The sequence below is a fragment of the Eretmochelys imbricata genome, chromosome 1 (assembly GCF_965152235.1).
Source record: "Eretmochelys imbricata isolate rEreImb1 chromosome 1, rEreImb1.hap1, whole genome shotgun sequence".
Classification (NCBI taxonomy): Eukaryota; Metazoa; Chordata; order Testudines; family Cheloniidae; genus Eretmochelys; species Eretmochelys imbricata.
The window spans coordinates 354,590,661-354,618,055 of NC_135572.1; the positions used below are offsets into that span (position 1 = coordinate 354,590,661).

The 27,395-nt window shown below is 45.1% G+C and overlaps 2 protein-coding genes across 3 annotated transcripts in view; one reads left to right on the forward strand and one right to left on the reverse strand.

Annotated features, from left to right (window-relative positions):
* The window catches only part of COPG2 (coat protein complex I subunit gamma 2), a 37,115-nt gene extending 27,704 nt beyond the window's left edge, over positions 1–9,411 (forward strand). The window contains exons 17-24 of the mRNA XM_077837421.1: positions 710–835; positions 1,846–1,908; positions 2,369–2,508; positions 2,900–3,071; positions 5,983–6,080; positions 7,174–7,312; positions 7,747–7,845; positions 8,957–9,411. Coding sequence (XP_077693547.1) covers positions 710–835; positions 1,846–1,908; positions 2,369–2,508; positions 2,900–3,071; positions 5,983–6,080; positions 7,174–7,312; positions 7,747–7,845; positions 8,957–9,087 — 968 coding nt within the window. The 3' untranslated portion in view covers positions 9,088–9,411. The remainder of the gene's footprint in view (positions 1–709; positions 836–1,845; positions 1,909–2,368; positions 2,509–2,899; positions 3,072–5,982; positions 6,081–7,173; positions 7,313–7,746; positions 7,846–8,956) is intronic.
* Positions 9,412–9,496: 85 nt separating this feature from the next.
* MEST (mesoderm specific transcript) overlaps positions 9,497–27,395 on the reverse strand; it is a 32,983-nt gene continuing 15,084 nt past the window's right edge. Inside the window, exons 8-12 of one of the 2 annotated variants that reach the window (XM_077837431.1) lie at positions 25,794–25,864; positions 23,118–23,219; positions 15,364–15,440; positions 13,359–13,422; positions 9,497–10,905 (exon numbers count right to left, since the gene is read on the reverse strand). In XM_077837431.1, coding sequence (XP_077693557.1) covers positions 10,788–10,905; positions 13,359–13,422; positions 15,364–15,440; positions 23,118–23,219; positions 25,794–25,864 — 432 coding nt within the window. In that variant the 3' untranslated portion in view covers positions 9,497–10,787. Of the gene's footprint in view, positions 10,906–13,358; positions 13,482–15,363; positions 15,441–23,117; positions 23,220–25,793; positions 25,865–27,395 lie in introns of both variants that reach the window. The other variant, XR_013348370.1, reaches the window with a different exon arrangement.

A 27,395-nucleotide genomic window follows, 5' to 3' on the forward strand; every position in this document is an offset into this window, starting at 1 on the left:
GGCACTGGGAGTCAGGATTCCTGGGTTCTGTTTCCAGCACTGCTGTGCTGTGTGACTTTGGACAAGGCTCCTATCCCCCATTTTACAAGCAGTAAGGTGAAAAGGCAATCTTGGTGAGGGGGCTGGTGGTTGGCTGTAAAGTGTTTTGGGGTCCCTGGATGAAATGTTGTACATGCAAAGGATTTATTATTAAGACACAATGTATTTGCAGAACAGTTTGCCATTCCTAGGACGATGTATTCATGCTGCATGTCAACCCTTTCCGTCCTCAGGTGCCATCTATGTGCCAGTTTTCTGTCACTGCCTTGTTGAGAGCAGACTTTTTAAGCTCTTTAACATCTGAAGGCATTTGCAGTGCTCTGCTCACCATGGGGTTAAAATGCTTTTTGCCCTCTTCTCTTAAACTAAACCTGGATTGTATTTATGCCAGGCTGTTCCATGCATCCAACTCACTGACACAAACCAACTGCAAGGATGTAGAGGAGTTTTAAGCCCTTTCTAATGTTTTCCTTGTGTGGTTTCAGAAGATAGGTAGTTGAGACACAGGCCTGATGATCAAATTCTGGGACTGTTCAACTGCTTCCAATTAAGTAGACAGCCCTAAATTCTTACCAGTGTAGTGAGCACTGTGTGTTCTGCTTCCTCCCCGCACCTTGTAGTTTCTAACGTGAAGCAGACACCCTTTGTATTAATCACCTATATTTTGCAGGGTTGACCGTCTCCGTTCCTGGGATGGAGAAGGCCCTGCACCAGTACACACTGGAGCCTTCTGACAAGCCTTTTGACATGAAGACAGTTCCATTAGCTACTGCACCAATCTTTGAACAGAAAGCAGGTAATATTCAGGCTTCCTTTAAGTAGCATCTACTAGAGAAGGGGCTGGCTTCATAGACCAAGCATCAAGGTTATGATCCCAATACTTGGGGGACTTCTGAAGCTGCATGCTCCAGTCACAGCGGGGTCAGCACAGCCATCACCCTTTGGCGATGGATACATTTAATACCACCTAGCTCCTGGTGTGTTTGGTCTGATGAGGTCCTGTTTGCGTCTCCTTGACACTGGAAAGCAGGGCATTTTCCATACGAAGAAGTGGTTTGCCTGCCCCAGTGTCTTTGGCCCAGAGTCTTCTCTCCTACTCTAGTGCAGTGTTTGCTGCTGCCTTCTACCCCAGAGGCGCATGCGTATCCGAGCTGCTGTGTGTGTAATTTATGAACAGCTTCTGGATCTTTAAAGGGTTGGAAGAGCTATGTAAACCAAAAATATTTAAAAGGGTTTTGCTAGTTTTGTGTTTCATGCTTAACACATTTCTGATCTCCCAGTGTTTTAGAAATAACTTTTATATAATTCTTTCATGCTAGCCATTAGATCTTGGAGGGTGGGGGAAATTAATGATTTGGAATCAGATTAATGATACAGTCTCCTGAGAACAGAGTAAATAGTAAGCTGGTGCCTTATGAGAAGTGGTAGCCTGTCTTGTGCAATGCTGTGTTCATACAACAAAGCTCAGCTGCTGAATTATGCACAGTAGCTGGAGTAGGCGTGGAGTCGGAGTCAGACCTGCATTCCGAATATGTTTGGTGAAGGCAACAGTGTTTAATTCCTGGCCAAAGGTGGGGTTCTGTTACCGTGATTCACTAATCTCTCTTCTCTTGGGAGGCCACAGACTGCGAGGAGAAGAGGCGATGCTTTGATTAGTGCGTGAAAAAAAGTGGATGAGAAACAACATGCAGTACAATGTGTGGAACACATGACTGCTTAGTGAATCTGTAGGGGAAGATTTAATGGGGCCTGAAATGAGTTTCTGAGGAACTTTACCACACAGTATCTTTGCTTCTCTTCCTGCAGAAATTGCACTAGTGGCCAGCAAGCCTGAGAAAGTTGCTCCGTCCCTCCACGACATATTCCAAGGTATGGGAAGAGGTCTCCAAAGCAGTGGTCCCCAAACTGTGGGGCATGCCCACCTGGGGGGCACGGAGGGATGGTTCGGGGGGCACAGCAGGGCCCAAGTCAGCCCTCAGGAGGGAGGGGCGGGTGTGCATGGAGGGAGCCCCCCAGCTCCACTCCAGCCCTGCCCCCTGTCGTAGTGCCGCTCCTGGCTGCAGCTCGGCCTCTGCCCCTGGTTGTGACTCCACTCTCAGCCTCCAGCCCGGCTGCAGCTCCACTTCTGGCCCATGCGGGTGTGGACACATGCCATTACTGAGGGGAGGGGAGACATGAGAGGAAACGTGTGGGCACCACTGCTCTAATGCTTGAAGACCAGCGGAGGGAGGTGTGGATAGGCCAAGTATTTTACCACTGGTAGGGAAGGAGGTGATTCTCAGACCCGTCACCGGAAGGTCTCTAACACTGTCCATCTGTTTCTGTGCAGAGCAACTGGCTGCCATTCCCGAGTTTAAGAGCTTGGGTCCCTTATTCAAGTCGTCTGAGCCAGTGCAGCTTACAGAGGCAGAAACAGAATACTTTGTTTGCTGTACTAAGCATGTGTTCACTAATCATATGGTTTTCCAGGTAAGACAAGTACATTTGCTGGAGTTCCAAAGGGACCCTTCAGAGACTGGGTATTTCATGAATGCATTGGTATTTAGTGTGTGCTGGAGAAGAACATCCTGTCCCAGTGGGAGCTATAGTGGTGACCAAGTTGAGTCTTTGTGACACCTGGAGACCTCCAGTCTTCTGCTTCTAGGCTAGTGAAGAGCAGTCTTGTCCTGAAAATGAAGAGTGTGGGAGACATGAGTCAGTCTGTAGAGTTCTCCCTGCCATCAGGACCACAGAGAGCATGATTGGTAATGAGGTGGGATGTTCTCCATGTTTATGGCAATACGGTAGCTGATTTCAGAAAATGTTTAATAGAGAAGTGTTTGCACTCAAGTCCCCTCCTCTTTATGCTTCACTTTTGCAGTTCGACTGCACAAACACTCTAAATGACCAGTTGTTAGAGAGGGTCACTGTGCAGATGGAACCATCGGATGCTTACGATGTGATTCGCTCTATCCCAGCAGCCAGCCTTTCTTACAACCAGCCGGGCATGTGTTACACTCTCGTCCGACTGCCCCAGGATGATCCCACTGCAGGTACCAAATGGAAGGATAATGTTTTGCATGTGTAGGCCACTTGAATGACTTCTCAAAGAAACGCTGGCGAGATGCTTAGGATTTGCATTTAATGTGTTAATTTTGTATGTCTTGATGTTAGATTCTACCATTGTTTTGTTTTTGTTTTCAAGTTTCACTATCACTAGTATAAAGAAAAGGAGGACTTGTGGCACCTTAGAGACTAACCAAATTTATTTGAGCATGAGCTTTGGTGAGCTACAGCTCACTTCATCGGATTCCACTGAATGCATCAAATAGATGTGTTAGTCTCTAAGGTGCCACAAGTCCTCCTTTTCTTTTTGCGGATACAGCCTAACACGGCTGCTACTCTGTAAACTATCACTAGTGTTCTGTGTAGGATCTACAGTTAGTCAAAATAATATATACACTTCGAAATACATACAGCTACACTGGATGATGGAAAGAAAAATATGTTAAAGGAGGTGGAGCAATGCAGTTAATAACAAGGGGACACTGAGTTTTCCTTGTTGTCTTGAGGTTATTAAAGCAGAAAACTGGAAAATATGGACACTGCCTGAAACGAAACACAGGAGCAGAATCAGCCTGATGTTGCCCTTTTTCGACCCGAGCAGCTTTGGGGCCGTGGGGAATGTTGGGAGTAGAAATTGTGGCTAGGTGTTTCTTGGACACAGGTTTGTGTATTTACAAAGAACGATCAAAGTCCTGCGTCTCTGAGTGCAGAAGGAATCAAATAGCATGAAACAGCTTCTTTTGCTCACAGCACCAGGAACGCTCTTTTCATCCTGCCCACATCCCCCTGACCCAAAAACCTCTACCCAGGTTTCTTCCGGGGTTGGACGCTGTGCTTTCAGCTGTTCCTTCCGTATGGCTACATCCTTCTCCCCGTCTTAGCTCCACCCATTGTCCTGTTGGCGCCCAAAATGGTGGCAGCCCCCTATATGGCCCGTTCCAAACAGAAAGAAAACAAACAGTTTAACAAATTACAAATGATACTAGGTTAATTATTTACACGTGTGCTCTGTCTTTCTATCAAGATGTTTTCACATCACCAACCCAAATTGATTCCTTATTTCCACCCAACCCGCTGTGGGATATTTCGCTCTCTGCTGGACTTTCTTACCACCACCAGGGTGTGAGGGAGCAGGCCCCATTCAGCCAGCCCCTCTGGAATGTCATTTCTGTGTCATTTACTGGCTGTTCTATTTGAATGGGGGAATTCACCTCTGGAACTTTTCCAGACTCAACTTGCACAGCTACAGTCTCAGATTCAGGAGAGGTAGCCAAGCTGTCCCCCAAAACTGTAAGCAGTAGCATCTGTGTCCAGTATGAAGGGGGTTTTGAACCAAGGATAGGCCAAAACAGGAGCAGACCCAAGAGCCTTTTTCAGCTCTAAAAAATGCTAAATCCCGCCCTGCTGACCACTGAAATGGTTTCCCTTTTTCTTACTATTTTCTGCTTGTCAGAAAAATTCAGCAAACAAACAGGGATTAGTTCTTGTTTCAGAGCTGCAAGAGCTTTAGTAGCAAAGATTGCCCTGAAACCCTGCATCTCAAAACGGGTTTTAACAAGCCTCTATCTTTCCCTTGCTATGAAATGCAAGCCAATTATTAGCTCATCCACTGTTTCAGCCACTCAGATGTCTTGTTCAAATTCAGTGGTCCAAGCTTCAAACCCAATTTTCGGATAGGTGCCCTTGTCCCAATCACTGTCTCCATTTGAGACCAATTAGGTGGTTCAGTTTTGGATCCCCTGTTCCCTAGGCTTTTTAGTATGCCTGGTCTAATAACTTGTCAGTTATTCCTGTACACATCATGGGTCCTGTTACTCACTCAATAGCTAAACTCTTGTTACTGTTGTTTAACTGCCCACGTCTAAACAAAGACCGCAGTGACTGATCTTTGTACCTCCACCAAGCTTTGCCCCTTTAGCCTGGTGCTACCTCTTTTCCCGAACTGGGAGAGAGTCATTCCCTAGACGCTTGTGATACTCTGTCTTGGCCTGCCTTAAATTTGTAACCGTCCTCCTTTTTGTGGCCCATTTTGCCAGAGTATCAGCATTCAGCTGAACTGTTTCCTTTAATTTTTGCATTATTGCCAATTTCCCTTGGTTTATGAACTGAATGTATGAGTTTTTGTAATTTTTCGATAAGGTAATGAACCAGATCAGAATCCCCTCTTCCATCAGATGTATTAGACATAGAGCTGTAGTGACAGGGCTTGTAACACTAATTCAAACTGAAATGAAAAGATGGCCAGAAAGATGGGCCTCACAGTATCTCTAGGTGTAAAGGAGATTGAGATGTTTTACTGGTGCAGTTCTCTGTCCCATACACTGGGTTAAAATCATTGATGTATGGGATTGAGAGAATTTTCTTCCAGGGTAGAAGAGGCTGTTTTTTGCCTTTCATTCGTAGTAAAAATCCCACTGGGCTTGAGGTTAGTTTAACTTGGTTAAATATTGTATTTGGGACTGGATTTTTTGTTACACTTTAATGTCATTAGGAAGTTTTAGAATTAGGCTGGACCACTGAAGTGTGGTTCAGGTTTCTAGATCATAGTCGATATGGCAAGAGAACATTGCAGTGGTTTCTAATGGCTGTGAACACCTATCTGATCTGACTCCAAAGTCTTAAAGGGCATTGGCTGGTCCCAGTGTGCTTTAATTTCTGCATATTCCCTGTCTGGGAAACTTCCCTTACCCTAAATTTAGTGTAAAATTCCCCAATAAACTCTCTCTCTCTAAATTGTGGTGTTAATTCCCAGGCTACCTGGGGAACCTGCTACATCTCTATCTTGGGGAGGAGATCATTGGTATGGCTATTGCTATTCCCTTTATGGGAAAGGAGAGCTTCAGCACTCAGTTTAGACAAAAGAAACTACACGCTCCTGATTCTCTCCCCTTTTCCCAGTCGCTTGTACTTTCAGCTGCACAATGAAATTTACAGTCCGAGACTGCAACCCAAACACAGGGGTGCCAGAGGACGATGGCTATGATGATGAATATGTGGTAAGTTCAGTCTTGTTTGCCGCACCTAAAGTGTGTGTGTCTTCCTGTCCCTATGGGATTCTGATCACTCTGCCATAGTCTCCTTTTGTGTCTTCCCTACCCCACACTCTTTTCTGCTACCCTCCTGCCTGGAACACCATCCCAAAATCATTCCAGCTGTTCACCCTTTGCCTTGTTCAGATCCCTCCTAAAACCTCGCTTCTGCCAAATCTTTGTTCGGTGACTCCATTTACGTGTACTTTGTTCATCTTATTTGTGTGACCCTGTCCAACCCTACCCCCACCCTATTTTGTTTGCCTGCACTCTTGTGTCATGTCTGCATTCTAGATTAGAAGCTCCCTGTGGCTTGACTCTCTGTTCAGCGAGGTTCATGTGTTGGCATACAAAGTAACTCCTCAGGCTTTGGGGAGTTGAAGTCTTCCCTTGTGCTCTTGGCTTCTTGCAAGGTAACTTCTCCTAGTTTTATAATAGGATCTAGAACGTGTCCTCCAGTTGTAGTAATTGAGCATGCTTCTTGGATGGCACCTCTGCTAGGGAGCTCATTTCACTGACATTTGTTTAAAAGTCTTAAGTCTTGCTAATAAAGCCCACAAGCATTACTTTGCCTCTACTTTCTAGGGCCTTCATGCACATGTTAAACTGCAGCTATCCTCTGAAATGAGTCTAGAGTACTGGGCCTGTACCAGTCATAACTATATCCTATGCTGCTGTCTTCCTCCCCGCTCTGTAAGCCTATGTCTGCACTTCAAGCTGGAGGGGACATCTGCAGCTGCGGTAGACATGTGTGTGAACTCTTTCAAGCTAGTGAGGTAAAAATAACATATTGCTGTGGTGGTGTGAGCAGTGGGATGGGCTAGCCGCCCTGAGTACAGTCCCCCTTGGGACCCTGGGGATGTACTCAGGCAGCTACTCTGTCCTGCCGCAGAGGCTGCAGGGCTATTTTTAGTGCAGTAGCTCAATCTGAGCTAGCGTGTGTACATCTGCCCAAGCTGGAAATTACACCTCCAGCTCCAAGTGTAGACGTACCATAAACTGAAGATCCTTTTGTGTGTGATTCTGTGCAGCCCCAAATTCTCCCTTGTTTCTCTGCCAGCTGGAAGATCTGGAGGTAACAGTGTCAGATCATATTCAGAAGGTCCTAAAGCCCAACTTCGCAGCTGCCTGGGAGGAAGTAGGAGATGACTTTGAGAAAGAGGAAACCTTTGCTCTCAGTTCAATTAAAACCCTTGATGGTGAGATGATCCCTTCTCCCTAATTGTTTGGTAACCCAGACGGGACACTGTCCAGCTGCGGAAACAATATGTGTGGTGTTCGGGGAGAGACTTTTTATGCTAGTTTAGAAAGATCCTTCTGGGGCCTGGTAAATTTGAGTACCCATAGTGTGGCAGCTGCATGGCTGTGTGCTGCAATGATGGGTTTGGAAACTACCCACCTCCCTTCTGAAAAGTAGTGGCTTGGGGGAAAAGTTGCACTTTTCAGTGACTATTTGTGATGGGGGAAGAGGTAATGAAAGGTTGGCAAGTCCCCGAGGCTTCGCACCCCACTTAATGAGCTAGATTGGCTAAACCCTAACTGTGAATTAAAGTTGCACAGGAAACTTGACATCAGAATGTTAACAGACTATGTAAAAATAACCTTTTTTTCCTCTTTAAATCTCTCAATGCAGAAGCTGTCAGTAACATCATCAAGTTCCTGGGCATGCAGCCATGTGAGAGGTCCGATAAAGTGCCAGAGAACAAAAATTCCCACACGCTGTATCTAGCTGGTAAGCATCCACCACTGATGGGTTTGTTTCCATACTCCTCTGCAACACAAACTGATTACACTGAAATTTCCAGGGGGTCAAGAGATTGTTTTCAAATACTGAGAGAGAATGGATTAGAGAGCTATGTACAACAGCATGTTGCCTTTACACGGTGCTGTTAGGTGCACCTCAGCCTAGACCTTTCCATCTTTTCTTTCCTTGCTGCTTTTTGTCAGCAGGAAGTGTATTAAACCCCTTTCTGAAAGGATCTAACCTGCAGTCAAATGCTTAATCTAAGCTCCTTACCCATCCCCAGTAGCTTTCCAGGGGCAGGCCAGAACACCCCAGAGCACTTCTCAGTTTCCTGGTGCATCTTCTTGCTCACTAAAAACCTGCCCTAACACTCCAGGCACTTATTTGGTGACACACTCCCTGTTCCTCTCACATTTTGGGGATACATGAAATGGGAAAGACTCAACTTATTTCTACTCTCTTATTCTGCTATTAACAGTAAAATAGAAAATTGCATTTAAAACTATAGTATCCAGTTCTCAGGGCTCAGATTCTGTATCTGCTCCGTGCACAGAATTCCTAGTGACTCCAGTGGGAGTTTGTATATACAGTGACTATTAAATAGGGTTTGGAACACAGTTCTGTGCATAGAGCCCTAATCCTTAGGGAAATGGCTAATTCTCCAGGGTTGCTTTAATGTCGCAAGGGGCACAGTGGTAGGAGGAAAGGCTCAAGTGAGTCCTGACAGGCTCTTCCTTTCTCAGCTGTGGCTCGGAACCCAGAGCAGCTCTGCTTATGGGCATGTAGCAGGAATGATCACTACCTCTTTGGAGGGGCCTGGGCTTCAGGTGCTAGCCCTGTGTTTAATCCACTGTGTCACACATTTTAAACCTGAATCTATTTGACATTAGCAGTCTTTAAGGAGGGTGTGTCTGAATCTTGTTACTTGGCTGAAAGCATTTGCTCCATGCTGTAGGTGGCTGCAGCTTTAACTAATTCCTCCATTATTTAGGCTGTGGCTGTACAGCTGTCAGGTTCACAGGCTGGGCTTTGAGTCACTGAAGGGTAACTACTGGAGCTATTTCATTAATCTACTCAATATCCTGCTCTTTGTCCCCAGGTGTGTACAGAGGTGGCTATGATGTGCTGGTGAGATCCAGGCTGGCATTAGGTGATGGAGTGACCATGCAGGTGACTGTCAGGAGCAAGGATGAAACACCAGTAGATGTCATTTTGGCCTCTGTAGGCTAAGTCATGCTATTTTTAATACCTGCAGGGGGATTTCACCTCAAGGATCTTAAACAGCCTGGCTCTGTCCTGTCTGACCTTCTGCATGGAGTTTTTATTCTTTGTCATTTTGTATGAGGTTGCAGTAAGGGCAGCTCTGGCTGGTCTCTGTAACATACTTAATGCTGGATCTTACCCCTACCCTGGTCATCAGTTATATGTTCCTCTGACTGATTGCATCTGTGGACCTTACAAGACTTGATAGGGGATAAAAACAAACTGGAATTAGTCTTTTGTCAAAACAGATTTTTATTAACAGAAAATAAACATTGATCATTCCAGTTTCAAGTTGTTGAATTGTTGCTAATAAAATAGAATCGTTAAAAGTTTTGCCATAGCAACTGACAAACCTCAGTTCAGCACAAAGCAGCCCCTACTGGAAAACCTTTCCTCTTGAGGAGATGCTAGTAACTAGAAATCTGTTCAGTTGCAAAAAGCAGTGGTTCTCAGTCCTCCTGCCAACGTGGCTTGACAATCAGTTTTGAAATGTTTCTGCCTCTGGTGCTGTGTGAAAGGCATACAACTTCAGTGCTGGAACAACTAAGTAAAGTTTAGAAGTACGACATGACTTCAGTTCTGAACCTTCAGCCTAAAACTGAGTTAAACACTGTCCCTTTTAAGGGGCAGGACTTGCAACTCTTTAGGAAAGATACTACTTTCCCCAGTAGGAGGTCACATAAAGCCTCTGTGTGCAGCAGAGCCCCTACTCGGGGTTTTTTAAAACTTGCTTTTAATACTTTATAAATTCCTGGGGTTTTAAGTAGCTATTGCTTTAAGAGTGGCAATCAGTTTTAGGATTGTTAAGCTATGTGTATACTACACCATTTATCTAACACTTCAAGTAAAGAGCCCTCTTGACTTTATGCTTCAGGCTGATTCTGGCACTGTAGAGGCTACAGTGCAATTTAATTTGCCCCTTATTACAATTACATTATGGAGTTGACTACTACTAATAGTAGTTAAGGAAACTTGCCTTTTAGGACTGTTCCACACTTACATTTTACTGGCATAACTGGGCTAGTCAGGGGAGATGCTGTGCCAGTAAAAGCCCTTCTGTAGACAGTTCTACCAAGAGAAGTGCTCCTACCCCAGTATAACTATTCACACGAAGGGGATTTTGCTGCCCTAACTAGAGCAGTATAGTTAATGTGTAGACAAGCCCTTCCAATGAAGAATTAGGTAACCATGCCTGACAACTAATTATAATGTAGATATTTTCCCATTTTAAAACTTGTCTGTTCAGTAGCTCAGTTAAATGCACTTTCAGAGAAGAGAAAGATCTACTTACTGTTCTAGAAACAAGCTAATTGGCATGTGGCTTCCTGGAATAGGCCGGGCTTCTTCTGGCCACAAGGAGAGGGAAGGAGTCTTGGAATAGCATGATTAGCAGTGTTGTCTTTCCTCCCCCTGTGACCTACCACTAGTTCCCTTCTGGCCCAGGACCAGCACTACTATCAGTAACTTCCCTTGGATGTTCACAGTGTCTTTCACAACTCCCTCACGGTTAATCCTTCCCAGTGTCCAAAGGTTCAGTTCCTTACACATATGCAGCAGTCTAAGATCACTCTGCACAGGAAAGGTAAGTGTCCGGTCTGGAAATAAAAGCAGGATCTTTCCCAAACACCTCTGAGCCAAAGCATGAGAGGGAAAGACCACGTAGCTGCTCAGAAGGAGTTGATGAAGTTCAAATATGCATTCAGGAAGCCCATAGGATCTTCAAGCTGTGGATAGTGGCTAATGTGGTCATCCAGAACAGAGACTGTAGACATGGGAAGCACCTTCCTGTTGAAAGAATGGAACAGCTAGTAACTGCATGCTCAATAGAGAGCAAGCACTGGAGTAGACAAGTAATCAGACTAGGCTTCAAGACTGCTCCAAGAGGTGGAGTGGTCCATACAACTGCAATAAGATCTTGTGATCCTGTGTGGCCATTCTTAACCAAAGGGGTACCTCTGTTAGCATTGGCATTACATTATCACCCACTTAGTCTGCATGCTTTTATACCACCACTGTGTTTTTGCCAGGCACTGTGCCAAAGAAAAAAATCAATTGAAATATAAATATTGTACTGACATTCCAGTGAATATAGTAGAGCAGTATAAACAAGTCATTGTCTGCATTAAATTTTAGTTTGTACTAGAGCTGTCAAGTGATTGAAAAAATTAATTGCACTGTTAAACAGAATACCATTTCTTTAAATATTTTTGGATGTTTTCTACATTTTCAAATATATTGATTTCAATTACAACATAGAATACAAAGTGTAGAGCACTCACTTTATTTATTACAAAAATTTGCACTGTAAAAAACAGTATTTTTCAATTCACCTAATACAAGTAGTGTAATGCAATCTCTCTATCATGAAAGTTGAACTTACATAGAATTATATACAAAAAAACCTGCATTCAAAAACAAAATGTAAAACTTTAGATCCTACAAGTCCACTCAGTCCTACTTCTTGTTCAGCCAGTCGCTCAAACAAATTTGTTTACATTTGCAGGAGATAATGCTGCCCACTTCTTTTTTAATATCACCTAAAAGTGAGAAAAGGCATTTGCATGGCACTGTTGTAGCCGGCATTGCAAGATATTTATGGCCAGATGTGCTAAAGATTCAAACGTCCCTTCAACCACTATTCCAGAGGACATGCTTCCATGCCAATGACAGGTTCTACTTGATAACTATTCAAAGCAGGCAGACTGACACATGTTCATTTTCATCATCAGAGTCAGATGTCACCTGCGGAAGGTTGATTTTCTTTTTTGGTGGTTCGGGTTCTGTAGTTTCCACATTGGAGTGTTGCTCTTTTAAGACTTTTGAAAGCATATTCCACACCTTGTCCCTCTCAGATTTTGGAAGGCGCTTCAGAGTCTTAAACCTTGGGTCAAGTGCTGTAGTTATCTGATAGAAAACTCACATTGGTACCTTCTTTCCATTTTGTCAAATCTGTAGTGAAAATGTTCTTAAACAACATGTGCTGGGTCATCATCCAAGACTACTATACCATGAAATATATGGCAGAATGAGGGTAAAACAGAGCAGGAGACATAATTCTCCCCCAAGCAGTTCAGTCACTAAATAATTAACGCATTATTTTTTTAACGAGCATCATCAGCATGGAAGCATGTCCTCTGGAATGGTGGCCGAAGCATGAAGGGGCATACGAATGTTTAGCATAACTGGCACGTAAATACCTTGCAACACTGGCTACAAAGTACCAAGCAAATACCTGTTCTCACTTTCAGGTGACATTGTAAATAAGAAGCAGGCAGCATTATATCCTGTAAATGTAAACAAATTTGTTTGTCTTAGCAATTGGCCGAACAAGGAGTAGGACTGAGTGGACTTGTTAGGCTCTAAAGTTTTACATTGTTTTGTTTTTGAGTTCAATTATGTACCAAAAAATCTACATTTGTAAGTTGCACTTTCACAATAAAGAGGATGCACTACAGTACTTGTAGGAGGTGAATTGAAAAATATTATTTCTTTTGATTTTTACAGTGCAAATATTTGTAATATAAAGTGAGCATGATGTACACTTTGTATTCTGTATTGTAACTGAAATCAAAATATTTAATACATTTCAATTGGTATTCTACTGCGATTAATAGCCCTAGTTTGTACTCTGCTAGTGCTTTTTATGCAGCCTGTTGAGAACCACTGCCATAGAGTATGGGCTATACCATGATGATACACCATGCGTGGTCAGATGTCCCTTAGACTGAGTGAGAGCCCAACTAAAGTGTCCACTGCCAGAAGCCACCCCAGGAAGAGAGCTGCTCCTTCAATTTACAGCAAAGGTCTCAAATTTTTCAGGCATGTTTTACTTAATCGTAGCCATTAGATCAATTACAGATTTAAGATCCTGCTCAGACTATAGTTTACCCCAAACCTATTCCTTAACTGAATCCACACCAGACTGGAACTCTCATCTCCCCTTGACGGATTCTTCCAAATTCACATTCAGCAGTGGGAGATTTCCAGTTATTCCTGGTTATGTACTGAAACACTGAACAATTTAATGATCTCATACAGCGATGAAGAAAAGTCTAATGCTGTCATTTTCAAATGGATGATTAGTTCGGATCCTAAACTCAAGTCATCTAAAATGAGTGGTGTTTTGAGACGTGTTGAAACTACCGCAGCAACCAGTGACTTCCCGTGCTTTCACCACAGCAGCCACTGCATCAAAAATCAGTCTCTAGCTGTGCCTAAAATGTGGCCATGAGACTTACCTGTAGAGCTGAAGAAACTCTGGATATGGATTAACAGGATCCAAGGGCCCATAGATTAGATGCACTGCAAACGGGAAGAACACAAACAGCTTCCATCCACCAAGTTGTCCACATGCACAGTACCTTTACCCACGCAAGAAATCCCTCATTAAAGCCAGCAGCCACTGGAGACGTGAGAAGCTTTCTGCCTTGGAAGTATATTCTCAAAAAGGCACAATGAGTGTTTACAACCAGTCTGAGTGGGGTATTTTTCACTAGCTTGTGTGGTAGCCAGGAACCATGGCTGGCACGCAGCTGTAGCATAGCATTTGAGGGGGGTGAGAGTTCAGTGCTCTGGAAAGTGACGGGATTGACTGACTATCTAGGGGGAAACTGTAAGGCACATGCTTGACACAATCAAAGTGTAACATGCAAGCCTGGGCTGAGCACAGAGACTGCACACAAGTGAAACCTCAAGAGTGAGACCCTTGCACGCTAAAGAGGAAAGTCAGGCCCTTAAAGGCTTGTCTGCTCACACAGATTGTAAACACTTCATACCAATATAGTTAAAGCAGCACAGCCCCCTTAGGGTGGGTGCAGTTATTGGTATAAAGGTGCCTTCTTGAGCTATAGGCTTCTTAATGAGAGAAAGTTATACCATTGTAAGGCACCTTTACACCAATGCAGCTGTGGCCACTAGGGATTTTACTGCTTTAACTGGAATCAGTTTAAAAAAACGTCTCCTCTCAACCATAATAGTGCTGGTACCAAACCTATGCACAGCCCAAGCCTAACTTCATCAGCCCTAGTTAACGAGTTCATTTCCATGCCGCGAGCAGTGTCAGATGCCCACCGGGAGCCGTAAGTGAATCTCATTTTGCCTTGCCAAGGGCAGCTCCCTTATACTTTGCACTGCTCTAGCCCTTTTCCCCCTTGGATCTCAAATCCTCCGAGGTAGATGTGGGGGTTCACAGAGGTTCTCCACCCTCCACTGAAATGCAGCCATCTCATGGGGCTGGGGGATGACATTGCAGCTGTTTAACAGAGCAGCTGAAGGCAGGGAATGACAATACACTAAGTTGGATTGTAACGTTCCTATTTCTTCAAGCTGCCCTTCCCCAAAGCACATTACATGCAGCTAAGTAACTGTCTCAGCAAGCTCCCTCCTCCCCCTCCCCATGTAACAAGGCTAATCAGATTAAACAAATGACCTATAATAAAGTCACAGGAAGCTCTAGATGGGAAGTCATAGGAGATTGAAGATGCTTCTCTATCTTCAAGGCAGGTTCCTCTGAAATGAACATCCCCACCCCAAACGGCACCCAACCTTTCCCTGGGGGCCTGAAGAGTCTCCCGAGTTTGAGGAGTGCCTAGGCTTTTCAGGGGCAAACCTGACACCCCCAATAGGTGTTACAGATCTGCAATAGGATCCAAAGTGCCTCAAAGGAATTGGCTTAGATGAGAATTACACTGGTTACAATCCTGCCACTGGCTCCCCAATGCCTCAAGTTCAAGCTCCTTATCCTCATACTCCAGGCTCTATCACCCATTCCCCTCCCTGAACCACTGCTGCCAGCCTTTGTTCCCTTCTCCCACTCACGTCTGTGCATTCGTCCACACTACTGGCCTCCCTAAACGATTTCACCAAATCGTCCCCATGGCTCATTCAAATCCCTTCCAAGAACTCACTTCTGCCATGGCATTTACAACTTGCTGTAGACAGAAAGCAGGGCTGATACCCTGGCCGCTCCAAAACTTCAACGGCCCTTGGGTACCAGTCCCTGCATTTGGCAAGTCCAACAAGGATGTGTAGAAAAAAATGCAAGCTGTAAGGCACAGTCCTGCAAGGGAGCAAAGATACGCTCCAGTGTCACATGGGACTAAAATCCTGGCTGGTCCCAGTGTGAAAGTGTAAAGGTCATACATTAAGAGCCGTGCTTGGAGGCTTGGACTCCGCAGGCTGGATAGACACCAGTCAAGGCATTTCCCCAAACTAATAACTCAGAGGAAACTATTTCCTACTTACATGGAACAGAGGTGGATGTCAGAGCCCCAATCCAACGGTCTCTGTGCTTCTCTCTTTGATTTATATACTGTAAAATACTAAAGAACAAGTGTCTCATTAGAGAGATGACAGGGCTTGATCAAACAAAGGGACATTTTAAACCTACACTTTCAGAATTGGTCGAACAAGGATTAGCAGTAAAGACCTGCCCATGGTCATGTCATCCAGCAGCAGCACAGAATCCGAGTGGAATCTGTGTCAGTTACCTGGACAGGCTGCTAAAGCTGCAACAGAAGTGCAGTGTTTCCCCCTCCTCACCTCTCCCCGTGACTCCGTAGTGCTGGTGAAAGCTGCTGGATTCAGAGGCCTGGAGACTGAATTCTTCTGTCCCCAGAATAGGTGCAAGCTTCCCCCTTACTGCTCAGAGAGCACGTCTCAACCCTGCCCCGGAGAAACCAGCTCTAAATGGGAGAGGGAACTTCCATCTCCAGGGCCACACAGGTCTTGGTCTCTCTGCTGAGATTGCCATGGGGATGCCAAGTGGTGTGGTGTGGTCATGGGTCCCCTAGGACTGGACTGAGACCAAAGCTTCCCTACACTGAATTCTGCTGAGCCGCATCAAGCATTAGTTCTCCAGGCCAGGAAGATTCCTCTGCATTTTCTACCTGGAGAGACGTGCTGTAATAAGAAAGATACTTTCCAATTCCGTCTAAGGATCATGAAGCCCTTTACAACCAACCACACAACTCCCGTGTAAAGTAGGCATTAGCCCCTACATTTCACACAAAGCACGTAATAGTCTGATCTGTAGGGTTGCTGTGCTCCCCCGGCCCCCACTGACTTCAATGGGAAGCACAAGTGCTCAGCACCTCTGAAGCATCCAGTCACAAGTGACTTGCTCAAGGTCAAAAAATGATTCTTTAGCAGAGCCTGGGTCTCCTCACACCCAGTTCTGTATCTGAACCACAAGAGCATCCTTCTTCCCTGAGCCCAGCTCAGGCAGTTCTGGAGATTATTTTTAACTGAGCCCTTAAAAAGGGGCCCAACAGTTTGATAGAAAAATTTAAGAATCCCAAACAGGCTGCACAGTCTCCCATTGTACAAAACGCAAATGGGTGGTTCTGCCAAGTATGCAGCGTCTAATTAGTGTTAAAACATTTCAGAGGAGAGACTTCACCAGGTCTGGGTAGGAAGTGTGTTTTCTCCTCTGTGTGTTACAATCAGCCCCATCTGCTCCTGGCCTGCCTCAGTTTGGACTGGAAGTCACTGGCCTCTGATTCTCCCACAAGCCGTTCACAGCACAATTGGCTAGGAACATTATTTGACAGGTGGCTCAGGGATGAAGCAGCAGCTGAGGTGGGGAAATGTGCCTACATCCAAAGCAGGAAATAAGGATAATTGCTGGAGTCAGGATACCCCATCAGAAGGCTCCATAGTGTGTTCCCGTACGGCAAATCCTGTGCTCCTAAAGCTCTAAGTGTCTTAGCCAAGACTGCTGCCCAGAGGCAAAGTATAATGTAGTAGCCACTTCCTTTTTGTGTAGAAGCAGGGAGTCAGCATATTCCAATGACTGAGGGCCTGTCTACACTGCAAACTTAAGGCAACCTATGTTAGGTTGACTTACAACCACCCTAGTAATTACTGCAGTGGTTCGTGTCCTCACTACTCTCCTTCTGGCAGTGCTGCATGTCCTCACCAGGAGCGCTTCCACTGACCTAAGAGGGGCAGTATGGAGGGCTGAGCCTAGGCTTGCAGCTCCACACGCAACTCCCCACTGGGAGTTCGGCTGCTCCGCGGGCTCCCTGCCCCCCTAGCCTCTCGGCTCCCTGCTGGAAGCACGGCAGACACCCAGGCTCCCAGGAGGGAGCTCCATACCCAGAACCCAGGTGGCTTCCAGGTTCCCGGAGGGAGCCAGGAGCCTCAGTGCAACCGGGCTCCCAGTGGGCAACAGAGAGCCTGGGCAGCTGCCCATCTCGGAGCCAGGAGTCCAGGCAGCAGCCCAGAGGGGAACAGGGAGACTGGGGAGCAGCCTGGTCAGGCGCAGGGAGCCCAGCAGCTGCCAGTCTCTAAGCTGGAGGTCCCCACCTACCCCAGGGTGACAGCCCAAGCTGGGAACCTTGTTTTCCTATCAATTTCACAGCTCCAGCAGGGTGCCATGAAATTGACAAGAATGACAGCCAACAGCCAATGCAGGTAACCCACAGAGTCTACACAGATACTGTGTCGCCCTAATTACACCGACATAAGCCCTACGCCTCTCGTGGAGGTGTAATTATGATGTCGGTGTAGTTGGGCACTTACATAAGCAGGAGCAAGGCTGTAGCACGTACACCATCGTAATTAGGTCGACAGAAGCTGCCTTATATCAACCTAACTCTGTAGCATAGACCTGGCCCGAGTCATGGGACTGGACCTTGGGCCTCAGTTATACCAACAGTAAATGGGGATAATGGTACCAACCTACCCTGCTGAAGTACTTTAGCTCTACATTACAGAAGTACAAACCTGCTTTTAAACATACAAGACTCAACTATTATATCCACATATGCAGCTTGATTACCACCGTGAAGCACAAACTCCCTCCTCACACGCCCCCAGGCTGCAGGCCGAGGGCAGTAACTGAACTCACAGCTATTGGTTACCACGAGGCTGCTTTAAAAACCCCCAAAGTGCTTGATTCCAGCCATCAATGCAAAACTAGGAATCCAACATCTGAAATGAGATCTCTCTACTGTGCTGGCATTCTTGTACCGTCTGAATGGAGGAAACTGAATCGCAGACAGTCAGATCTGAAAACTCCGGGGTTCATATTACAGGCAGTACACTGGGTTCTGTGTTGCCTTTTCACCTAGGTAGGAAGTGGTTTCAGTTTACTACAGAAGAGGACACGGTAGTAAGGCACCTTCACAGGGAAAGGGCATGTGAGAGAGGAAATATAATCACAATATTTGGCTCTCTCTATCTTACTGTTACAACTTTAACTCCAAATACTTCTAAGCCCCCCTCCTCTCAGTGACAGCCAGCTCCTCAGATCCGTGGCTCTCGATCTGACAGCTGCAATGCTGTTTTATGAGGGCCATACCATTTTCTTACAGGAACTAAAGCTTGCATTTAAAAAAGCAAGGTTTCCAGTTGTTCTGGTTGCAGAGACCCATCCAAGCATGGATATCCACATTAGTTAGGTTTACTGAACATACAGCGCCAGGGAGTGCAAATCCATATCACGATCAGCCAAAATCCACGGAAAGTCCTCAGTAGCCTAACGCAGGGTAAGAGACATAAATGGGGTTTCTAGGCTATGGACCTGGCTTACAAAACCCACTCTGATCCCATCCCTGCCTTGTCTTGGCTGCATTGGTCTTAACTAGCAGAGCTAGTTAATGCAGCCATCTGGGCCAATCCCAATAATCCTCTTTCACCCTCCTTGTTTGATCAGGGCTCAAATCCTACTAAAAGAAGCTAGATTTACTATAAACAGCCAATTGCCGTACAGCCAGTTCCCGTTTATTGAAGGCAATCTATCTGGGTCATAATTAAGAGAGTCAGTCTGGTTCTTCCATCCTCCAGCAATGGAGGCATGCAGTACACCGCAGCAGGGACGGGCAACGCAGACACCGTGACAAAGCAACGTTCAGCTGGGAAAGGAAATGCACGATGAACTTTCAATCGTAATGCTACAGGAGAGATTTCTGCACTGAATTTCTCGTTAAAATGTTGAATCAAGTTGCATACTAAGGAGACACGACAGGAATACATTGCAATGCATGTGCTAAGTGTGCAGAACTCCAGCTACACACACACAAGCTAGTGCAGGTGCAAATTTGCTACTTGGGTTGTTTTTCCTCTACTCTCTTATCATCCTACTTAATATACCTTCAAAGTGCATTACAGACACTGGCTTATTCCCCATCACAGCCTCTCTACACAGGAGCGAAGTATGTATTAGCCCCATTCTTTAGATCTAGAAAATGAGGCAGTAGTTAAAGAGCAGCAGCAGAGGAAAAAGTCATTGGGTTTCTCCCCCGTTTTGTTTCCTCATTATATATACTGAAGGCCTGAAAGGTATTATTACTAACTTTATTAACAGAAAGGGTATTTTTCTTGGGGGGGGTTTTGGGGAAGAGGTTACATTTTTCCTAGAAGACACTAGGCATGACTGGAGAACTAGAAGATTTATGCCAAACATAAAGTGAAGTGAAGTGATAAGAAGTGAAATCCAATTAACCCACGAGGGAGGTGATTTTTATTCTGATTACAACTTTTGCTTGTTTCCATTTAACAACACTTCCATTTAACAACACTCTAACACCTGCTGAACAAACAGCTGGAAGAACAGCTCATCCATTGATGATTTAATACTTCCTTCCCTGTTACTGATTAAACTGAGAGCCAAAAGAGCTCCCAGCTCCCACTCCACATCTCTGTGTTGTCCAAGAAAAGCCTCCAACCAAATCAGAGAGGACCAAACTTGGCAGCCGTTATTCAAAGGTAAACCACAAGCAGGAACCCCCTAATTTATTCTGAAGAAAAATGAAGTCAAGCTACATCATACATAATCAAGAAAAAGAAAAAAAGCATAAGCCCGTTTCCCCCCTTGGGCTAGTTTAAATTGACTTGTCCAAAGCTACAGGAAAAGTCAGGGGCAGAGCTAGATCTCAGGCATTCCTGGCCCCCAGACCACACTTCGGTATTTTCCATCATCCACAGGAATGCTCATGCAGTTTTACCACTCCTATAGAGCAGAGCTGGTCAGACTCTTTCACAGTGTGGACCATGCCTCAGATCTTCCTGTGGACCACCTCCTCCCCTCCCCATTCACAAGTGCATGGCCTATCTCCTCTCCAAATCTCAATCCCATTTACAGCTAAAAGAAAAGGAGGACTTGTGGCACCTTAGAGACTAACCAATTTATTTGAGCATAAGCTTTCGTGAGCTACAACTCACTTCATCAGATGCATACTGTGGAAAGTACAGAAGATCTTTTTATACACACAAAGCATGAAAAAATGGGTGTTTACCACTACAAAAGGTTTTCTCTCCCCCCACCCCACTCTCCTGCTGGTAATAGCTTATCTAAAGTGATCACTCTCCTTACAATGACAGGTTTCAGAGTAACAGCCGTGTTAGTCTGTATTCGCAAAAAGAAAAGGAGTACTTGTGGCACCTTAGAGACTAACCAATTTATTTGAGCATGAGCTTTCGCTGTAGCTCACGAAAGCTCATGCTCAAATAAATTGGTTAGTCTCTAAGGTGCCACAAGTACTCCTTTTCTCCTTACAATGTGTATGATAATCAAGGTGGGCCATTTCCAGCACAAATCCAGGGTTTAACAAGAATGTCGGGGGGGGGGGTAGGAAAAAACAAGGAGAAATAGGTTACCTTGCATAATGACTTAGCCACTCCCGGTCTCTATTCAAGCCTAAGTTAATTGTATCCAATTTGCAAATGAATTCCAATTCAACAGTCTCTCGCTAGAGTCTGGTTTTGAAGTTTTTTGTTGTAATATTGCAACTTTCATGTCTGTAATCATGTGACCAGAGAGATTGAAGTGTTCTCCGACTGGTTTATAAATGTTATAATTCTTGACATCTGATTTGTGTTCATTTATTCTTTTACATAGAGACTGTCCAGTTTGACCAATGTACATGGCAGAGGGGCATTGCTGGCACATGATGGCATATATCACATTGGTGGATGTGCAGGTGAACGAGCCTCTGATAGTGTGGCTGATGTTATTAGGCCCTGTGATGGTGTCCCCTGAATAGATATGTGGGCACAGTTGGCATTTACAGCTGTGCAACATCCACATGCCAACAGCTACGTTGGCTAGTACAGATAGGCTGGCCTCTCCTCCTGGATTCCAGCTATTTCTACAGGCATTCATGCTCTTCCTTCACTGCCTGGAGGAGGGCTCAAGGAAGACAAAGCCTTTGTGGAGACACTAAATGAATTCTTTGCATCAGTCTTCATTCCAGAGAAAGTGAGGGAGATTCCCACACCTGAGCCATTCTTTTTAGGTGACAAATCTGAGGAACTGTCCCAGATTGAGGTGTCAATAGAGGTGGTTTTGGAACGAATTGATAAACAGTAATAAGTCTCCAGGACAAGAGGGGATTCAACCAAGAGTTCTGAAGGAACTCAAATGTGAAATTGCAGAACTACTAACTGTGGTATATAAATTTTCACTTAAATCAGCCTCTATACTAGATGACTAGAGAATAACTAGTGTAAGGCCAATTTTTATAAAAGGCTCTAGAGGCCATCCTGGCGATTACAGGCTGGTAAACCTAACATCAGTACCAGGGCAAATTGGTTGAAACTATATTGAAGAACAGAATGATCAGACACAAGGACACGCTATGTTGGGGAAAAGTCAACACAGCTTCTGCAAAGGGAAATCATGCCTCACCGATCTATAGGAATACTTTGAGGATGTCAACAAGCATGGGGACAGGTGGATCCAGCTGACACAGTGTTCCTGGACTTTCAGAAAACCTTTGACAAAGTCTCACATCAAAGGCTCTTAAGCAAAGTAAGCAGTCATGGGATAAGAGGGAAGGTCCTCTCATGGATCAGTAACGGGTTAAAAGATAGAAAACAAAGGGCAGGAATAAATGGTCAGTTTACAAAATGGATAGAAGTAAATAGCAAGGCCTCCCAAGGATCTGTACTGTTCAACATCTTCATAAATGATCTGAAAAAGAGGGTAAACAGTGATGTGGCAAAGTTTCCAGACGATACTAAATTACTCAAGATAGTTAAGTCCAAAGCTGGTTGAGAAGTCTTATAAAGGGATCTCACAAAGCTGGGTGACTGGGCAACAAAATGGCAGATGACATTCACTGTTGATAAATGCGAAGTAATGCGCATTGGAAAACAATAATCCAAACTATACATACAAAATGATGAGGGTCTAATTTAGCTGTTAGTACTCAAGAAAGATCTTGGATAGTTCTCTAAAAACATTTTCTCAATGTGCAGGGGCAGTCAAATAAAGCTAACAGAATGTTAGGAACAATTAGGGAAGGAATAGATAAGATGACAAAATATAATGCCATTGTATAAATCTATGGCATTCCCACACCTTGAACTGTGTGTGCAGTTCTGGTCGCCTCATCTCCAGAAAGGATATTAGAATTGGAAAAGGTACAAAGAAGGATAAAAAAAATGGTTAGGAGAATGGGACAGCTTCCATAGAAGGAAAGATTAAAATGCCTGGGACTGTTCATCTTAGAAAAGAGATGACGAAGGGGGAATATGAGAGAGGGCTATAAAATCATGACTGGTGTGGAGAAAGTAAGTAAAGAAGTGTTATTTACCCCTTCACATAACACAACCACCACCCAATAAAATTAATAGGCAGCAGGTTTAAAACTAATGTAAGGAAGTACTACTTTACACAATGCAGAGTCAACCTGGGGAATTCCTTGCCAGGGGATGTTGTGAAGGCCACAAGTATAACTGGGTTAAAAAAATTAGATAAGTTCATGGAGAATAGTTATTAGCCAAGATGATCAGTGACAAACCCCATGCCTCATGTGTCCCTAAGCCTCTGACTGCCAGAAGCTGTGACTGGACGACAGGTGATGGATCACTCGATAAATGACGTTTTGTTTATTCCCATGAAGCACCAGGCATTGGCCACCCTTGTGTTCTCATGTGACCAGGCAGCTCTCTGCAGACCACCAGTAAGTGCTCCATGGCTCTCAGTTTGGAAATACAGGGATGAGCTGGTGTGAGACATCAACAGACAAGGAAATTAGAGAGCAACATACCTGTCAACAACAAGATTTCCATCATTTGTCCGGATTGCTGTCCACATGTCCCAGTATTCCGCAGCTGAAGGCTGCGTATACGGACCAAAGACTGCTCCAAGTCTGAAAAAAAATTCAGAGAGGCATGAAGATCTTTACAGCATGTATCCCCTTCTGGAATAAACAGGATATAACACCACTTAATATCAGACACAAAAACTAGTTTCAGAGCAAAAGTGTCAAATGATTACAAGATTTGTTTGTAAAATACACACTCTTGGAGCACCCCAAATTATCCAACTTAAAAGAACAGTGTCAAATTTAGCAGTGATCCCAAAGTGGAGAAGGAAGGTGTTTCATAGCATCTAATATGAACAGAAATGTTTGTTCTAATTTCAATGAATTATTTGTGGGAGAAGACAGTAATTTTGTTGTTGTTGTTCCCCACGCAGTGCTGGAAAACCAAGTACAACAGCATTGTACTAGTGTGAAAACCAGCTGTGGCTCACTAATCTCCACGCAGTGTTGGGGATGAGGTGGCTCCATGAGCTACCCCTGGCCACAGCACCATCCCTACAGCTCCCATTGGCAGGAAACCGGCCAATGGGAGCTGCAGGGGCGGCGCTTGCAGGGGCAGGCAGTGCATGGCAACCCGCTGCCCCCCTTCTGCCCCAGGGGCCGCAGAGGCTTGCCAGCAACCAGCCGCTTCCGGGAGCGGCGTGCACCACTGGCCAGGAGCCGCCTGTGGTAAGCGCCTCCCGGCCAAAGCCTGCACCTCGCACCCCAGCCTGGAGCCCCCTCCGGTACCAAACTCTCTCCCAGAGCCCACACTCCTCACCCTCTCCTGCACCCCAACACTGCACCAGCCCGGAGCCCTCTCTCACACTCCAAACCCCTCGGCCCCAGCCTGGTGAAAGTGAGTGAGGGTGGGGGAGAGTGAGCGACGGCGGGAGGAGGGAATGGAGTGAGCGGGGTGGGGCCTCAGGGAAGAGGGGTGCAGATCCTAGGTTGATCTGAAATTCAAAAAGTGATCTTGTGCATAAAAAGGTTGAAGAGCACTGACCTAGGCATTCTGAACCTAGGGTGAAATCCTGGCTCTAATGAAGTCAATAGCAAAACTGCCACTGACTTCAGGAAGCTGAAGGTTTCACCCCTAATGCTTAAACTGCAACTCTGCGTGGCTACAGATGAGGGAATCCTGGGACTCCCTCTCCACTTTTCCTGTTCCAAGTCCTGACTGATGTGTCTTTAAAGGAGTTATATTTGTTGTTTGCAGGCAGCACCTTTAAGAATCACAGAAATATAGGGCTGGAAGGGACACTGAAAAGTCATCTACTCCAGCCCCATACACTGAGGCAGGACCAAGTAAATCTAGAGCATTCCTAACAGATGCTTGTCCAACCTGTTCTTAAAAACCTCCAATGACAGGGATTCCACAACCTCTCTTAAAATTAGAAAGTATTTCCTAATATCTAACCTAAATCTCCCTGGCTGCAGGACTTCTTGTCCCACCTTCAGTGGGCATGGAAAACAATTGATCACTGTCCTCTTTATAACAAACCTTAACATATTTGACCACTGTTATCAGGCTCCCCCCCCCCCCCCCCCGACATCCTTTCTCAAGACTAAACATGCTCAGGTTTTTATATTTTCCTCATAGATCAGATTTTCTAAACCTTTAATCATTTTTGTTGCTCTCCTCTAGACTCTCCCATTTGTCCACACCTTTCCTAAAGTGTGGCGCCCAGAACTGGAAACAGCTCTTCAGATGAGGCCTCACCAATGCTGAGCAGTGCAGGACAATCACCTCCCATGTCTTACATACGACACTTCTGTTAACGGACCCCAGAATGATATTAGTCTTTTTTGCAACTGCATCATATTATTGGCTCATTCAGTCTGCGATGCAATATAACCCACAGCTATTTTTCAGCAGAACTACCACCTAACTAGTTATTCCCCATTTTGTAGTTGTGCATTTGATTGTTCCTTCCTGCTCTGCACTGGTCTTTACTGATTTTCATCTTGTTGATTTCAAACCAATTCTCCAATTTGTCAAGGTCGTTTTGAATTCTAATACTGTCCTCCAAAGTCCATGCAACACTTCCCAGTTTGGTGTCAGCTACAGATTTTATAAGCATTCTTTCCATTCCATTATCCAATTCATCAATGAAAATACTGAATAGTACTGGACCCCTATGGGACCCCAATAGATATATTTCCCCCCCCAACCCCCGTCTGAACTATTGATAATGACTCTGAATAGTCTTTCAACCAGTTTTGCATCCACTTTATAGTAATTTCATCTAAACCACATTTTTCTAGTTTTCTTAGGACAATGTTGCAGGACCAAGTGTAAGGCACAGGGTCAGAAAGGAAAATAAGTTGTTTAGACATTAACAGTGCTTCCAAGCGAAGTCGTCTCAACTTCAGAATATCTTCAGCATAATATGGTACATCCACCTACCACCGAAGAACTGGATGGAACGATCGTGAGCTACTGTCCTCTACCAGATGAAACATGCTCAAGTGTGTGTGAACAAGCAGCCATCTAGTAACTACAGACTATAGAGGACGCATGACTTAATACTTTCATACAAGTGAGTGTTTCCTGGGTTATACTCCAACCTAATCTATACATTTGTCACAACAGGGTTGTCCCCTACAGTGTGTGTAGTGCTCAGAACACCAACTCACCCTCTTGAGAAGAGGCAGTAGTTCATTAGCCGGGTGATGATGGGGGACAGTAGGCCACCATCCTTGAGAATCTTTGGCAGAAGAAAGGAGAAAAATGCCATTAAATGCCATATAGACAGCAATGATTCCTTGCCTGTTCAGAGGGCCTTTCCTACAGAGCTACCAGGCCCCCACGAACCAGCCGTCTTACAGAACAACCCTTCCCCACAATCACTGAAGTAAATCCATTATTACCACTAGATTTTTCAAAGTTATTAATACACTGACCCAAAGCACCTTCAGCCACTGATCTCTTTAGGCCATCTGAACCTCAGATCAAAGACACTAAGACCAAGACTTGAGACAAAGACTAGGCTAGTAACCAGAAGGCAGTAAGATTTTTTTTTTTTTAGGAGGTGTCAGGGAAGGATAAGCAGCCTTGCTGGGATGAGCAGCTCACCCATCACTAATGAGAATGGGAAAGGTGATGGGATTCCTACAAGAAGCTCCATCTTTCACATCAGCATCTGGACAGTCGGTGTTTGATAAATCTGAATCCCTTCCCCCTTCCAAGTCCCACCTGCTTATTATTGTACAGAGATGGAGCATTTCCATTCTCTCTTTCCAGCCTCCCACCCCAGAACCTGCTAGTTACTGCAAAGAGTGAAGGTGTCCACTAGTCTACCTCTCCCTCTGCTGTCTGGCTGCTGCAATGGGGAGACATCTGTTTCTCTGACCCCTCCTCCAGTCTCCATTTCTGGGTCCTCCCCCAGTGAATTCCAGCACCTGCCTCTGCTGCTGCTCACAGCTTTCCAAAAGCACCAGCAGCATGAAATTGACCTGCTTTTGGTCAATTTCCTACAGTGTGGTGACCAGAGCTGGACACAATGGCTTCCCCAACAACAGCAGTGAAAGTTGGGGTGGCTCTGCTCAGTCTTCACTCTGAGCAGCAGCAGAAATTCAAGAACAGACTGTAACCAGGCTAGTGTGTCTTGGAGATGCCGAGCACATGTTTGGTGTCTAAGACTTTTTTTTTTTTTTTAATGGAAGCTTAGTTTAAACTGCACCAGTGGGGGCCGTCAGTTTTAGGACTCATCTGAAAGAACTGCTTGTCCAGCAGCATAGCAGCCACTACCACCAGATGAGACCACTGACTCCGGGCAGAGTCAGAGGGAATGACACCCCCAGCGCCTGCACAACCCTCAGTGTTTCCAATAGATATTCCACCCCAATAACCCTGACCTGACCCTGCAAGTTCTGGTAAGATCAAAGCAAAAGGTGGTACAATGAAACAGAATGTTTAACGACTCTTGTTCTCTGAGACTGTGTCTACACTACCATTTATATCGGCAAAACTTATGTCACTCGGGGGCGTGAACAAAACCTCCCTCCTGAGTGATGTAAGTTTTGCTGACATAAGTGGCAGTGTGCACAGCGCTATATTGGCAGGAGAGCTTCTCCCGCCATCCTAGCTGCTACTGCTGCTCGTGGAGGTGGTTTTACGACGTTGCCGGGAGAGCTATCTCCCATCAGCATAGAGCAGTTACACAAGTGATCTTACAGCGGTGCAGCTGTACTGCTGTAAGTTTGCTAGTGTAGACGTGGCCTGAATAACTGCTCCCC